At 43.4% G+C, this 16123-nt stretch overlaps 1 protein-coding gene across 2 annotated transcripts in view; it reads right to left on the reverse strand.

Annotated features, from left to right (window-relative positions):
* Positions 1 to 3437: 3437 nt before the first annotated feature.
* Positions 3438 to 16123, reverse strand: part of LOC144214980 (teashirt homolog 1-like) — a 32052-nt gene continuing 19366 nt past the window's right edge. For both annotated transcript variants that reach the window (XM_077743732.1, XM_077743733.1), the window contains one exon: positions 3438 to 7177. In XM_077743732.1, the coding sequence (XP_077599858.1) occupies positions 3948 to 7177 (3230 nt within the window). In that variant the 3' untranslated portion in view covers positions 3438 to 3947. The remainder of the gene's footprint in view (positions 7178 to 16123) is intronic.

Here is a 16123-nt window from a genome sequence, read left to right on the forward strand (position 1 = left end):
ACAATACCCAACAATAGCCTGACTTCCTGGAGATCACCAGCAGTCAACGACTGTGCTGATGAGATGATGCAGCTGGGATCTGTGGAACTCCACCCACAATCCAAGCTCTGTCAATACAAAAATACAAGCACATTAGAATGCCAACTTTGTGCAAAAGTAACTTGTTGTCAAAAATATTTATATTATATTAGATGTTATCATCAATTTGGTTCAATTGTAGTTGCACTTGTACAAAAGTTTAACTTTAGATAACTTATATAAAATATAATTAAATGCAGTATCGCTTTCAAAGTAGTGCAAATCACATTGTACATTACCAGTGCTGTCAAATTAATTTATACATTCATCTTCTATACATACCACTTATCCTGACTAGGATCGCAGGGGGTGCTGGAGCCACTTTCAGCTCACCACAGGCAGCAGGCAGGGAAAAACCCTGACTAGTTTGGCAGCCAATCACAGTGCACAATGACACAAACAATCACTCCCACTTACAATCACACACTCCCATCAAATGGGAATCGAACCCAGACCACCCACACCAAAGAAATACTTCTACATTGAGTGTTCCTTCATTCACTATCAAATAAATCCAATCCATTTGAAGTAAAAACAATCCAATTTCTAAGCACTTGACATGAATAGACAACCAATCCAAAACATCTCTCCATTTTTTTGTTAGTTTTTCCCACATGGACGACTAAATTACCACCAAAAAGAAAGGAAACCACCCAAAAAAAATTCCCACAGTCTCTGTTCTTCAGCACATCTTCCGCCCGTCGGGTGACAGTAGCGGCGTACCACCACCTTTCTGCATAATACGGATGCTCCAAGCGGAGGTCGAGCGAAAACCCCCGTCGACATGTGTCAGGAGCCCGCCGCGTCGGCTCGGACTAATGATGGCACGCCGGCCGGGCCCGCTGCCCTCAGCATATGCCCACTCCCACGTGTGTGTGTGTGTGTGTGTGCACGGCGGGAAGGCTTCGTCACGGTGATTAAAAGCGAGCCCCCCTCCCCACTTTCTGGCTACTCCGCTCCCACCCTCACTAACAAAGCCCCTCAGAAAAAGACAGCGGGGAACACGAAGCGGTGTCAGGTCGGCCCGGGTGAGGCCGCCGGATGGGTGTCACCTGAATTTAGCCGCCTAATATGACAGCCGCCCGCTGATGGCTTGTCGTCCCAGTGTCACTTTGCCAGAGTTTGGGGGCCCATTGTCATGCAAAAAAAGCAAAGCATTTGGACCACACGTGAATGAGACTCGTCACACTGTCCGCCGAGGCTGAGACGCCTTTGACGTCGTCCCCCGCCCCGATCTGGACCAGGAATAGTCGGGAATAATGAGGGGAAATGGAAGCAGGGACAGTTGTAACCTATTTATTTGCCATGGCGTTCTCTACCCGGGTTTGTGATGTCACCGTCTGTGTTGCGGTCAACTGTAGACTTGCACACAACATACCCCTACTGACAATTCTTATTTTTTTCCTCACTTTACAGCCAGGAACAACACGTGTCACCACAAAAAAAATATCAAATTTTACATTCAGAAGTCAAGATGGATGCTGGATTTTAGGACGAAACTATTAAGACATGCTTTCCATGGACTTTTTGCCCAATCCATTATGACTGGGAGGGGTTTGACATGTGGACATAGTCCAGGTGGATGCTTAAAAGAGCTTCAGATCCAAGTTTGGAGAAAATGAGGGCACGCTAAAGGGGGATTGGGGGTTATTTGTTGGCGAAAAAGCACAAGCTTCATTGTTCCTGCGAGCAAAGACGCCCGAGGCGAACCTTCAAGAGCAGCGTGGGGCGGGATGGTGTCAACTTAAATGCCCTGGGTGGAAATGCGCCAAGGCGTCTTCTTCTTCTTCTTTTTTTTTTTTATCAGCAGGTGCCTGACTGCAAAGCTTCTCGTCAAAAACGAGTGTCACAAGTTAACTCCTCTGTTTTATCTATACGTACTATGAAGGGATTATTTTGTAAAATAAACACATGCCCAGATTTGGGCCTGTGAAATGCAAAATAAAAGTCAATCAGGTCTTAAGGGCACGCAATATTAATAAAAGGAAGGGTAGACATCTTGATTGCAAGTTGTCTTGCATAAAAATGTTGTTTTTGTTGCGTTTTTTAGCATCAAAACGAGCTTTTGGAAGAGTAGACCATATGTATCTATTTTATTTTAAGAAGTATCACTATATTATATTCCATTTACTGTTCAGACTGGCTTTATCATGATCATCAAATCATCAAAAAAGCTCATTGTCATCATACACAGCAGAATATCACAAAATTTGATACTTTGTATTTGAAAAAATGTTTTTTTTTCCATTGTAACTTCAATTTTAGTTTTTTTAAAGTGGCATTTTCCAAAAAATGTAGGCCACCACACCACCAAGTTTCAACCGTGGTATTTATTTTACAAGCAAAGACAAAAAAAAAATGAACATCATTGCAAATAAACAGGCTAAACTTCCGGAAAACAGCCATTTTTTTTTTTTATCTTCAGTCTTTGTTGTTGTTACGAGTGCTTTTTTTGTGTAAACCACATTTGAATGAAAACAAAAAAAAACTTTATACATGTTCAGCCTTCTTTGTCTAGAAAAAAATAACATTATAAAAATTCACACCGTACAAATAATGTGGAATTATAACGAGCAAGTGCATATACTTGCTGATTATTCATACAGTAACTTCATTCATTTTACAATGGTTACCCAACTAATGCAAATACTGTACACAATAAAACAATATTTTTTTTTGGGTGCTGTTTTCTTCAAAAAACAGCCATGATATTTCATCCTTCTAATTTTAGAGCAGTCTAAAGCGTTCACCTTCATTAAAAATGCTTGACAATTTCAAGAAAAAATGAAGGTCTTCTTCTCATTTCCCCATCGCTTTACATTTAAACATGCACAAACCATCTCATAAATAATACGCGAATTGACCATGACAGAAATAGGGGAGCGGCGGTCCGGTTTTAAAACAACAGATGGACCATTCCCAAAGGCTCATAAAAGATGCAGTGTGCGAACCAGAGCTGTGATCGCTCTGCGACCACGACAACGCCGCCACGGCGCCATTTTGGTACAATTTACACCGCTTTCGGAACGTTTTAGCTTTGGACTCCCTCATCCATCCACACTCAAATCCCCCAACCCTCCCCTCATATGGCCATTATGCATGAATGACTAATTACACGATGTGGTGTAAATAGCAATGTTCATTCGTTCTTCACATTAGTAATTAGAAGAGGGGGAAAACAAAAGCATCACTTTAACATGTTAACTGTTAATCTAATGCTTTTTGTCAATGTTTTTGTTAAGTGGTTAATATTGCACAAATGTAGGTGACAGATTGCTATTTTTTGGAACTAAACGGACCATTTGGGGGGTTTCAGTTGTCACGGTTTGGTGGCAATTCCAGAATACTGGAAATAAAAATAGGTATTTGTGTGCCTTTACTGCCATTGTTTTTGTCCAATCGTGATGACACGTATCTCTCGATGAGGTGAAAATAACTGTAGGAAAATTTCAGAAAAGAGTTAAAGAATTTTGACTTTTAGTGTGAATGTAGTCTAACAAACAAACACCTAAAATTTGAGATCGGAAAAAAAGCATTTGGACAGATTTTTGGACATTCTATTGAAGTAATGGAAGATTTAAATAACCACAATGTGCTGGAATCAATGGCTTTAGGTGTCCAATCCCTTTGACTTTCAATGAAATGGACGTCTATTGGGTATAGACAGCGTTGCTACTTGTTATTGCTATTTCTAAAAAAACAAATCAGTTTTTCCAATTTTTAAGAAAATCCCAATTAGAAATGGGAAGAACGCACGGAACGTTGATTGGTAAATCTACCACCATGACACTTTATACATTTGCGGCGCTCTGGACAGAGTTGGGCGTTGGTTGTAGTGCAAAGTTCGTCGTCCCGTTCGCAGTCAAAAGTCACTGCTTGTCAAAATCTTTGACAAAAATCAGGTGGTCCTCGGGGGATTTGCCATGCGTCTTGCAAAGATGCAGTTTGATGGCATGCTTGGTCACAAAAGTCCGACTGCAAAGTTTGCACTGATTCAGCGAACTGCCGTCGCCATCGTCGTGTTCCCTAAACGCCGACGGGACTAGAGTCTTTTCGTCCGTCCTACCCACGACGACCTGCTGCTCTAGGAAGTCTATGGACAGTTTGGAGAGGTCCTGCAGGGTGAAGCCTAGGTGGGACTCCAAATGGCGGATGTAGGAGGAAGGAGTTCTGAACTGCGAGGCGCAATCGCCACACAGGAATAGCGGTTGACCCGAGTCCATGTTCTTCAGGAACTTGGTACCGCCTGTCCGCTTTAGCTGGTACTTCACATTGGCCAGCCAATGCGAGATGGTGGTCATGGAGAGACCAGTGAATTTGCAGATGTGGACTCGCTCTTGGGGTCCCAAGTCGCTGATGACGAACTTCCCATCGGGGGTCTCTCGTAGGCTGGAGACGAACTGAGCCTGGAGGATCAGGAGGTGCTGTGGGTTCCAGTTGGACTGTCGCCCTTTTCGCCTTTGGATAGGCGAAAGCTCCTCCAGACTGTCTTCAAAGTTTCCCCCATCGACGTCGGATTTGTCCGAGATGGAGGACGGAGTGGTGGACTTGGGCGTCAAGCGGCCAGTCAGGTTCTTTACCATGTCTGATATGTCCATTAAGGCGTTTTCCCGGAGGGGTGGAGACGAGGACAACGAGGCGCTTTTGGAGCCAGGTTGCCGGTTCGGCGTGGCGCAGTTGGCGCTTCTGGATTTGGTCAAATCCATGGGTTGGTCGTCATTCTGGTACTCGACGGCGGCCTCGACCGGCTTCATTTGGGGAGACCTGCCGTTGAGTTTGTAGAGGGAGGCGAAGGGGTCGCTGAATGGCGTGGTTACTTTAGAAGCTTTGACTAAGTGGGTGTTCATGATGGACTGCAAGGCGCTGAGGGGGTTGACGAGGGGTTGCTCGGGGGAGTGGTCGGTGATGATGCTCAGGTTGTTGCAGACAATCTTTTTGGGTGAAGAAGCTTCTTCCTTGATATGAGCAACTTTTCGACTCTCTTTGATTTTGGATTCGGTTTTGTCTAGGACGGTCTTATCTGGATTGGGGGAGTGCTGTTTGTTGGCGGAGGGTGACGGCGACTTGCTGCACCTCACCTTGTCTTCGTTCTCGCTCTTCATTGAGATTTTGCCAGATACTTTCTCCACCAATTTCTCCATGGCTTGGACGTTGTTTTTGTGGCCGGATGGCGACGACGATGGACTGCCAGGCGCCAAGTCAGAGGCTATGGATTTGATGGAGTTGCTGCTGAATAGAGGTTGAATCTGCGTGCAAGAAGGCAGAGTGGATTTGAGGGAAGAGTGGAGCTGGTAGGCAGCGTGGATGCTGGGGTAACCTCCCCATGTCGGCGTTCCCGTTTGGGCTTTGCTAATTGCGCTAGAAACAGTGTTTGCTAACGATTTCAATATGTCCAGTCCCCCTTTTGGGGACTCCTCCAAGTCTTCCTCCCTAAGATACTGGTAAGACTTGGACTTTTCGGCTTTATCTGACTTCTCAGGAGGATCTTCTTTCTCTTCTTTAATCTTTTTATCCGGGTCTGCTGTCATTAGAGATTCTTCAGTGGGTTCGTCATCCTCCATGTCCTTATTCTCGTCTTCGGGGCTTACGGGCGGCAAAGGGGAGTCGGCTTGCGATTTGCCGTTGGACGCAGGGAGTTTGGTTGTGGTTGGTGGCAATGGAATGGATTGAAATTTCTCCTCGCAGGCGGGATCAAAAACGAGCTGCTTCCCTTTCTTAGAAGCCGAGTTGGTGACTTTGAGGAAGTGTCCCGTGACCATCATGTGGGCTGTCAGTTGTTGCAAGGTGTCGTGGGAGCTACCGCACTCCATACACTTGAGGATTTGGGCTTTTCTGGCCTCGAACTGCCACGTATAACTGGCGCCGTTCTGGTAACCATAACGGTTGTTGGGAGTCACGTAGGGATTGGTCACCCTCTGGTCTTTGGGTGTCTCTCCCATCACACCACCGTAAGACACGGGGTCAGGAGAAGTTGGCGAAATCAGTTCTTGAAAAGCTCTTTTCTTAGTCGGTGGGAGGAGCTTGGAAGTGAGTGCTGGCATTGGTTCTTTCAGAGGCACTTTCTGATAGTGTTTCGTTTTGATCATATGGACACTCAAGTCCTGTAAGGACTCGAACGAGTGTCCACAGTACATGCATTTAAGAACCTTCTGGGCATCTTCCTTGCCTTCCATTTCCAGGAGGGATCGTTTACGGGGTTTGGACCATTTCTTGCCTCTGTCGTCCTCGGTGTCTTTATTGTCATCGCGGTAGTGACCTGTCTCGTTCATGTGGATGGTCAGACCTACTAGGGTGTCGTAGGCCGCACTGCAGTCCTTGCATCTGAACTTACTTGCGCCAGTAAATACGGGGCCATATAGCTTGTTGTTTTGCCGGTAGAGCTGTACTGTACTGAAGAGGCTCGGTTCTGGTAGAAGCTGATATGGCGTATGTTGGAGGGTTTTAGCCAAAGCTGCCTGATGCCAGTCGTAGGCTAAGCCAGAGTTGACGCCGCTGTTATTGGACGTGGTTCGAGATGCGGTGGTGCTGCTGCTGGTGGTCGTATTAGTGCTAGTAGTTGTGTTGGTGCTGGAACAAGTGCTGGTCAATCTGTTCTTAGATGGGGCGCTCGATTGGCTATGGTTGTTAAGGGTTCCGATACACTCGTCTTCACTTTTGCTGTTCTTGGTCACGGTTTCGTCTGGTTTAGCTTTGAGCATGTCCAAAGCCAGGTTAGACCACGAAGCGTCGGAGATTAAGTTTGCATAAACGGCCTTCATTTTGGCCAAACTGTCCTGGAGTGAGAGGCCGTTGAGTGGTTCGGCGGCGGCGCTCTCCTGTTGTTTCTCCAGCAGCTTTTGCCTGGCGTCGTTGAATAACGGCGGCGTTTTGAGGTCTCCCAGGTGGTCGCTAGCCGCACTGAGCGGTGAAGCGTAGCCGGCGTCTTGGTTGGTGCCATTGCTGAGAGGTGAGTTCTGGTAGCTGAAACGGTCCACGCCGTCCTCGTCGTCGTTGTATAAGTAGTCGGCATCCTGGCCGTCCAGAGAAAGGCCGTCATCCTGAAGAGGTTCTTCTTCATCGGCCTTTTCCGATCCCAACTCCTCCTCTTCGGGACCGTAGGCTAGAAAAAACAACACAACAGAAGTTTGGTTTAATTTCAACATGAATAACACATTTTAATCATAGTTTTAGGTAGGGAACCTATGGCTCGGGAGCCATATGTAGCTCTTTTGATGGGTGTATATGGCTCTCTGCCTGTTTAAATCATAATTTTTCTTCATTAGACTTTTCTGCATGACAGTGAAATAATGTTCTCAAAAGAATTCAGACTTTTTTTAAACTTTGAAACGGGTGAAATGAATAATAAATGCTCACATTTTCATGTATTTTGACTTTTAAATTCTGAGTATGGCTCTCAAGGAATAATGTTTGAAAATATGAATTGTTTATAGCTCTCTTCATCAAATAAAGTATAGTGTATACTTGTATATATAGTATATAAACAGTTAATATTGTTTTCTAAGGTACTTTTTTTTAAACTATGAGGGTGATCCAAAAACCTGACTATTCTAAACGAGGCAATCCCAGGTAAAATACAAATGTATGAAACATACCAGTTGGACAAGAAATAAAGGTGTACCAAACACAATCCCCCATTTTACCAGCACATTATAAAATAAGCGGCTGTCATGGGAAAAGTGACACAGTCCCTGAATTTGACTGGACGCCCACACACACACACACACACAATTTGGGCCTTCCAAAAGTAATGGAGATAGTGCGAGGACCGAATCTCATGCCAGTTCCGTGCACCTCGCCAAGCCACGGCTGGCAGGGAGGGAGTGAGGGAGGGAGGGAGGGAGGAGTGGACTTGGCAACGGCGGTGGAAGTCTTCCCAGCGTGAGACCAGGGAAAAACGCCAGCGGACATGACAGGCTGGTCATGCTTTGAAAGACGCCTGACTGAAAATGAGGCGACATTGTAAAGAAACTAAATATTTCCAGGAGGGGAAGAATAAAAAAAATAAAGGGTCGAATATAAAATAAAAAAAAGGCAAACCCCCTTTGCCTTACCCCCCCCCCCCCCTTTAAATCCATCTCGGGTAAGATGCTTGTCTGAGGTGCCAGAATGAGTCTCCAGCGAGGAGGCAGATGTGCTGTCAGCTTCAAACAGCGTGTTGCTCTCCATCCCATAATAGGAGTGGACATAATACCTGATGTGTGTGAGGTGCCAGTCACAGCTGCCTGGGAAAAGCTGGAAGCTTCAAACTGTTGCACACACACATACACACATCATAATTTCTAGTTCTGCTACATATTAGAGGCAGAAAGACAACACATTGTTTTTTTTTGTTGTCTTAAAAATAAATCATTATAATTACACTCCACTTGGTCCATTCATAAAATGCGCTCCATTGAAAATGCTCAGAATTGAACGCGCGGCAGGAGCCATTCACGGTCGAGGTGGCGAGTTCAAGTTAAGACAAAGCTAAGCTGACAGCGCAACAAACAAGCTGGCCCGCCAAAAAAAAAAGAGAGGACATTTTGGGGAGTTTGCGTGTATGTGGAGAAGAGTAGGAGGGGTGCAGGAAGAAGAAGAGGAGGGAAAAAAAAAGCCAAACAACCTCCGCTTTACCATCTGTGTACGACAAAAAAAAAAGCTGCGAGTGCCACCTCCGGCTAATAAGGCAATCAGAGATGGGGAAAAGATGCTGACGCCGCTGCTTTCGGGCGGAACAAAAGATGGCGAGGGAGGAGGGATGAGGGGGGGATTAAAATGGAGGTGTCTGTTGTGGTTGTCAGTCAAAAATGTACAAAAGCCCACTTGGGAAGGATGTGGGAATGAAGTTTAACAACAGACTGCAAAAATCTCAAGTCCAGCAGGACTCATTTTAAAGGGAACGTGTAAAATGCAACAAAAAATATTTACTAGAGAGACAACAGTTTTTTTTGTTTAACCAATCAAAGTACACACAGAAGGATGGTCAAAACCCCCAAATAAAAGCCAATATTTTTTAGAAAGTGACCATCCAACATAGTTTCAACTCTACCACTATTTTAGCCAATCAAATGCAAGTATCCCAAATTGCCCACGGGCTTTAATAAACACTATTACATGCAACAGTTCTCGTAAGCTGCGTCATTCTTCCCATGTTTAAACAATCTTTCCTTAGGAGGACTGAGCATTTGCACACTTGATTTAAGCACCTATAGGTCATTCATAACCTTCCCTTTCAGTTATTGATAGTTATTTTATTATACAATCTACATTCACGTCCATCCAAAAGAGAAAAATACATACACATGGAATTACTCCCCCCAAAAATCTCTGTATTAAGTGTGTGTGTGTGTGTAATGAAGTAGCAAGTCCATCTGTGTATGTTTGGAGTACAGCCTGTCACTATTGTTGTATCTCGTCCAGGATTTCCTGCTGTAGACAGGTGACACCACAGTGGGACGCCATAACACTCCCCCCACAACAAAAGAGCAACATGCCAGCTTCAGGGCAAGGAACTATGTGTGATACACTCTAAATACTAACACACTACTCACAAATACACCATTCTATCCCCAACAAAATGGCCGAGTTTCTTGTAAACGTAGAACTACTTTCCTTCAAAACAAAGTAGCACTTGCCACACATCAAAGTTGATGTGTCACGGCGACAAAAACAATCACACCCACGCACGCATCCAACCCCCCGCCCCCACTGTAAGGCATCTTCATTTATTCATGCCGTCGTCTCAAGCAAGAGAGCAATATCGCCTCTCATTTGCAGCGCTAATGTCCAATTCCGCCAGCTTTCACCCCCGCTGATTTACCCGCCGCGTTTCAGTCCAACCCCCAGCCCGGCGCCGTTTAGCCACCGTCCCCCCCCCTCAGCGGGCAGCCCTTATTTCCCCTTCCATCCCGTTTCGCTTTGTCACCAGGACCTCCATTCGCTGCCACTCACCTCTGATGGCTTTAGACAGGCCTGATCAGTGTGTGTCACTGACCTGCAGCGAGGTAGAGGCTGTAAATAAAATGACATTATTACTTCCCGCTTTCTATATGCGCGGGAGAGGCAATTATTCCAACTCGGAGCATGTCATAAAGTCTCGCATCTCCGTGGGACGCCCTTTTTAGGTACACCTGCACAATATCGACATGTCAATGTCATCCAAGACCAGTATAGAGAACCTTGTGCAGGGCCAAATACATGCAAATCTAACAATCGGGGTGCCGTAACTTCTTTCTTTTGGCATTAGAAAAAACAGGTAAAGATGTATTCAATACAATCATGTGTTCAGAAATGGCACCCGCTCATCACATCATTTTCAGAGCATCTGAATAAGATGAGGGGAACAAAAATCAAGTATTTTAACTGTATTTTTCATTTTCAGAAGTGCAATTTGAGCTTTTTTTTTACACTGTGCAGAACTGATTCATTGACATTTTCTGCTGCACTATTGGACTAATATTTCCATATATAAAAAAGCTGTTTTTCCTTCTGAAAGTATCGGCCTGGAAACTTAACACTTCTGACTTTGGTGCAAAAATATATGATTCTGTCGAATGCTATGAATTTGTTCAATACCCTCTCTAGAAAATCATTTTAAAACTGCCATTTCAATGCACCACACAAAGCGGAAATCAATAATACAATCAAATAATTCATATCACCAAATGAGCAAAGTGGTCAAGGTGAATTTTGACTTTCTCAATAGACTTATTGTCAAACTATTTTTATGGTCTTCCACAGCAAAATCGACACCTTCCCGCACTGTCGAGCGATTGTTTGTTCCGAGATTAAACAACAACCGTTAGCTCATCAACTCACAACCCCCACCTTCATGTGTACACACACAAACACACACATACTGGAGGGTTGTAACAACAAACATGCTCTTGTTCTGCACCGGAATCCAAACCATCTGTTTTTTTTTTTTTTTAGGCAAAGTGCACATAAAGCATTACTAATGCTAATTAAAAGTGATGCCACAGTGAGGCATTGGCTCAGCTGACTCCATGTAGGTCAGACAACACTTTTGTGTTCAACAAACACACATATATAACCTCATTTATCACTCAAGTGTGACAAAATGCTGCAAAAATCGCACTTTCCTAGAGAAGGAAACCACGTTTAAATGAAATAAAACCATGATGTACTTTCAGCCAATCACAAAAGAGAGGTAAGAAAAGAGTCACTGAAAAGAGTCAATAATATTTGGCTCCAATTCAAGGCAAATGGATCCCATCATGCATACTTTTCTTTAGTTTTTTAAATCAATCAGTTTTACAGTTGAAGGCTAAGAATGCCCCATCCTGACGTCTCGGCAGCCCCCCCACGTCCGAGTTCACCTGCCTTGTCCCCCGGACCATCTTCTTGACTAAACAACATCTGCTCATGTCGCCTAGCAACAAGAAGCTTGACGGATGACCCCCAAAAGATGGATAATTACCATAAATCACTGACATCGGCGTGGACAATAGAGAGCGGAAAAAGCGTTGACAGATGAGTTTTTAAACTTTTTCCGCGGTGGGGAAAACTCTTTTCTGTGCCTCTCCCAGACAATAGAAACTGAAAAAAAAAGCCAGCGTGTTCCTACATTCTCAACTAAGTCGTTCAAATGGAACTTTTTGACTCAAAGGCTGCCATAAAGGAAGGAAGATTGAAATGAAAGGACTAAAAAAAATGAAGGATAACAAAATAACACTAATACAGTTGGAGTATCAGGACTTATTCAAAGGAGGCGGCCATTGTAGCAAAAAATAAAGATGAGATGGCAATGGGCCAAAAGCTAACCAGTTGTATCTAGTTGAGTCGGCTTCAACAATAAGCCATCAATCAGCCTTTGTCAAGGACACTCGCTTTGGACAACACTGATGAGCAAAGCAGAAAAAAAAAACACACCTCAAAAGAGTACTTGTTAAATAACTCGACATTAAAAGCTCAAGACAAGCTCAAAATGACTTAATTTTGTCAGAGAAAAAAGAAAAATAATTGCTTTCTCTGCCAAAATGGATGGAAATACAATCATAAATCTATTTCTACATATTAAAAAAACTCTAAAATAAACTTATTGGCACATATTTCAATGTTTTTTATACTTTTCAGGAGTGTTAAAAGTGCAGCCAAGTATGTCAACAACAAATGACCAAAAATTCGGTACTAAAATACTTTTCATAAAACATTAAGGGCACGTAATGTTAGGTTCAACACATTAATCTTGCATTTGGTGTAAATGTGATGAATTTAAAGCGCCAGGAAACTAAATCAATTCCTAAAAGTAGGACACGTCCCTATTTGTTATTCCGTACCTTGAAATAAGGACAGTGAATAACTGCTAAAATACAAGTATGACACATGACTTTTTCTACTGAGGGACATTAAAATGAGAAAATAAAGAGGGGAAAAAAAGACTATGAAAAGGTATAAAAGTGACTTCAGGGAAATTAATTAGAAGCACAAAAAAGCCTCCGGGTGGAAGTCTACTCAGGACGACCGAGACGTCCCCAAATATTTCAACGCTTTCAACCGCATGTGTCACCGGGGAAATTCCGCCAATTGTGCACCGTGAAAGCCATTATCCTTTATGCTTCGCCAACTATTTTTTTTTTGTTCAACTCGGTGACAAAGTGCTACTGAAGGCCGGCGTTCCATTAAGCGAAGATTTCACCGCTGTTGTTTGAACATTTATCTAGTTAAGTTACCCCCGGACAACACCGTACTGATATAAGCGAGGACAATTGTGCGATTGTCAAAATATTACCGCATCTTAAGTGACGGATAAAAAGTTAGGTTAAGATACCAAAATATTTTGTGAATAGACACTATTTTAATGGTGCAGAAATCGTGAAAAAAAATTATATGTTGGGAGATAAATTGTTGTCAAACTCGAGGCCTGCGGGCCAGATCATGGCCACCTGATTATTTGCTGTGGCCCATGGAAGCAAATCATGTGCATTAATTGCATTATACTTCATCCGAAAATACGATTATCTGTATTAAAACATTAAGATATAGTACACAAACAGTCTTGGCCTAAACAAATATTGTCCTAAAAATACTTTGTTTATGCTATGTGCTTAGCTGGCAGCCATCTTGGGTGAGGCAAACGCCGATTAGAAACCAAATATTGAAGAAATATTTTATGACATCAGTGCATTACTCAAGATTGACGATTATATTTTAGTATTGTATCAGAACAAGTGAAAGGAATTGCAAATTCAAATTTTAAGATTTATAGGCCTCTAATTTCACAAGTAGGTATCATTCCATTTTTTTTGGAATGGTGTATTCAAATTAAATTGAGCTGATGGAGAATTTGCAGCCCTTCAATGGCAATGATGTGGTCGACAACAAAAATATAGTTTGACACAGCTAATTGTTAAAGAAACAAACATTTGAAGTACTTCAAGATTGCAAGGCTTGAGGAGGAAATGATGTACCGGGGAGCAGCCCATAGCAGTAGTCATGTCCAGCTAATTGTGTCTGTATGCAACCAGACGTGTGTATGTGTGTGTGTGTGTGCATGAGAGTGTTTATGTGTGTGTTGGCTCAAAGCAAGCCTCCCAGCCGGAGCTGAGCAGGAAGAGAGGAAGCCATCCTTCAACAGAGCACAATATCTGACTGCAGACAGACAACTAACGGCTGTGCGGGTATGGAAAACGCCAGGAAGAAAAAAAAAACAACCCAGAAAAGAAAAACCCTCCCCTGCCCAAGTGCCCTCTATCTCTTTCACTAACACACAACATAACTCCACCTTCAGGAATGCTAAATGTACAAAAAGGGTGAATACGAGGAAGTAAATACAAGTACGAGTCATAAAACATGTGCAGAGGTGTTGAAAGAAGTTATGGAATGTTAAAAAAACACATTAAATAAGTTCTATATTAAAAGTTTGGGGAGGGGGGGGGGGGTGGAAGGTTAGGCCACGCCCCCCTGCTAGGGCATGTGTGTGTTTTGGAAGGTCAGGTGTGTGTTGGGGGAGCGTGCATCACGCGGCGTGGGAGGGAGACTGATGTGTGTCAGCGCGCATCTGCGGGGGCAGCGAATAAATTAGGCTTATGAAGACAAATGAACGGGCGCCTGAAAAAGGAGACGGCGGGGAGGCTGGGGGATGGGCCAGGGGGGTGCGAGGGAGGGGGGGAATCACAGAGGAGGACGTGATGAAGGAGGAAGAGAGGCGTATGGTGGTGGGACTGTGGCGCCGTTGCATGCAAAGTGAAGAGAGGATCGGGCTTGGAGAGAAGACTAGGTGAACTCGATGGCTGACGTTAAAAGGGACAGTTAGTTATAGGATCCATTTCTAACTGAGGATGCCGACCCTCCTAGTCCAAATGCCCTGTCAATGGCAGTGGGTAAGGTTAAACAACAGTGTCGTATTTTGAATAAAGGCTTACTGTTGAAAGCAGCTCTCAAAATTATATTCATGAGAGAGTTTAGTATCTAAGAGAGAGGTTTAATATCTAAGTACTGTTTAATATACAAGTACTGTTTAATAATATCTAAGTACTGTTGAAACCAGCTCTCAAAAGTATATTCAAGAGAGTTTAATATCTAAATATCTACTGTTTTCAACGGTAATTAGATATTAAACAGTACTTGGATATTAAACAGTACTTAGATATTAAACTCTCTCATTCCATTTCCATGTGTTTTTTTTAAGTGATACAGCACAATAAGTTTAGAATATCTACCCCCACCTAAAAAAAAGTTTTCAACTATAAGTAAATTCATATGATCAATACAAATGAAAACTCTTCCGGTCTTGGATCTCGATTTTATAACGTTCCAACCCTACTGTATACGCAAGTCTCATTTCCTGACATTGAGAGTGACGTCAAATAATGATTGAAATGTGTTTGAAGTTTCTTCCAAGGTTTTTATTATAGAGTTTCACATTTCAGGGGGTGGGTGGGGGTTGATGCAAGCTCCCCCCGCAATAAAGGCTGTGTAGGGTTCACTTGATTTTTATTTTTTTTTTAACTTCCTAAGCCATGTAGTTCATGGACTGTAGACAAGTATCCCATGACGCACTGGTCTGGGTTGAGGGGCTTTGTCATGCAACCCCGTCTGAGACCCCCCCCCCTCCTCCTCGCCTGGCGCCCCCACGTTTGATAAATGACACGTGTCATTCTGTCAGCCCCTGCCATCCGGGCCAGGAGGCCCCACTCTGATGTATGGCTGCTTGGGCTTGAAAGGAAATGGCGTGTTTTGGCAGCGGCCAGAAAAAACATGGCCTGGGTTTTAGGACTACGTGTCTTCTAGTGTGTATCGCCGTGTGTGTGCTTATTAGCGATGGCGTATGAGCATGTGCGTGCTCTGAAAGCTGTCAAGCGGACGGGCAGAGGGAGACAAATCATCGTCATGGCCGCCCCAGCTGTTCCCCAAATTTGGTGCGAGGAAGAGAGCGAGGAGGGAGGTGATGATGGTGGTGGAGAGAAAGAGAGAGAGAAAAAAAAATCAGGCCCTTTTGAGTTCTAAATGGCTGATGCTTCCCAGAAACGGCTTGGACAAGTGGAGTTAACAAACATATACACATACGCACAAACGCACAAAAACACACAAGCTGGGGATGGGAAGTTTGCCAATCCCAGAAGGAAATGTTTTCTACACACCAAAATGCATTAAACAAACACTAATAAGGCAAGTACTATCTCAGTAAATAACTTTTCTTGGTTCGGAAAAGTGGTTCTACAATTTGAGGTGTCAACCCTCCTAGTTCAAAAAGATTGGACATCTATTGTAGTAGCCATTGAGTAAAATTATTCCATTTAAAAAAGGTGAGGTTCATATGGAAGCCATTATAACAAATACAGCAAAAGCAATGACACTTTTGTGATCTATCAGAACGTAAATCTGACATTGGTGCATTTCCTTATCAAGAAAAGCTCTTTTATAGCCGCCATTTTTCTTCTTTTGCAAAACAAATGACATTTTCCCACTCAAGCAAAACATTTGTTCATGATTATAAGCAAGCCTTCCATGACCAGTGTGTTTTTGGATTAAATATTGTTGGCTTTTTTACTTTTTTTCAACTTGTCATGAATCACAACAAACCTAACGTCAGGGATTATCTTGA

Source organism: Stigmatopora nigra, chromosome 21, assembly GCF_051989575.1.
Source record: "Stigmatopora nigra isolate UIUO_SnigA chromosome 21, RoL_Snig_1.1, whole genome shotgun sequence".
NCBI lineage: Eukaryota > Metazoa > Chordata > Actinopteri > Syngnathiformes > Syngnathidae > Stigmatopora > Stigmatopora nigra.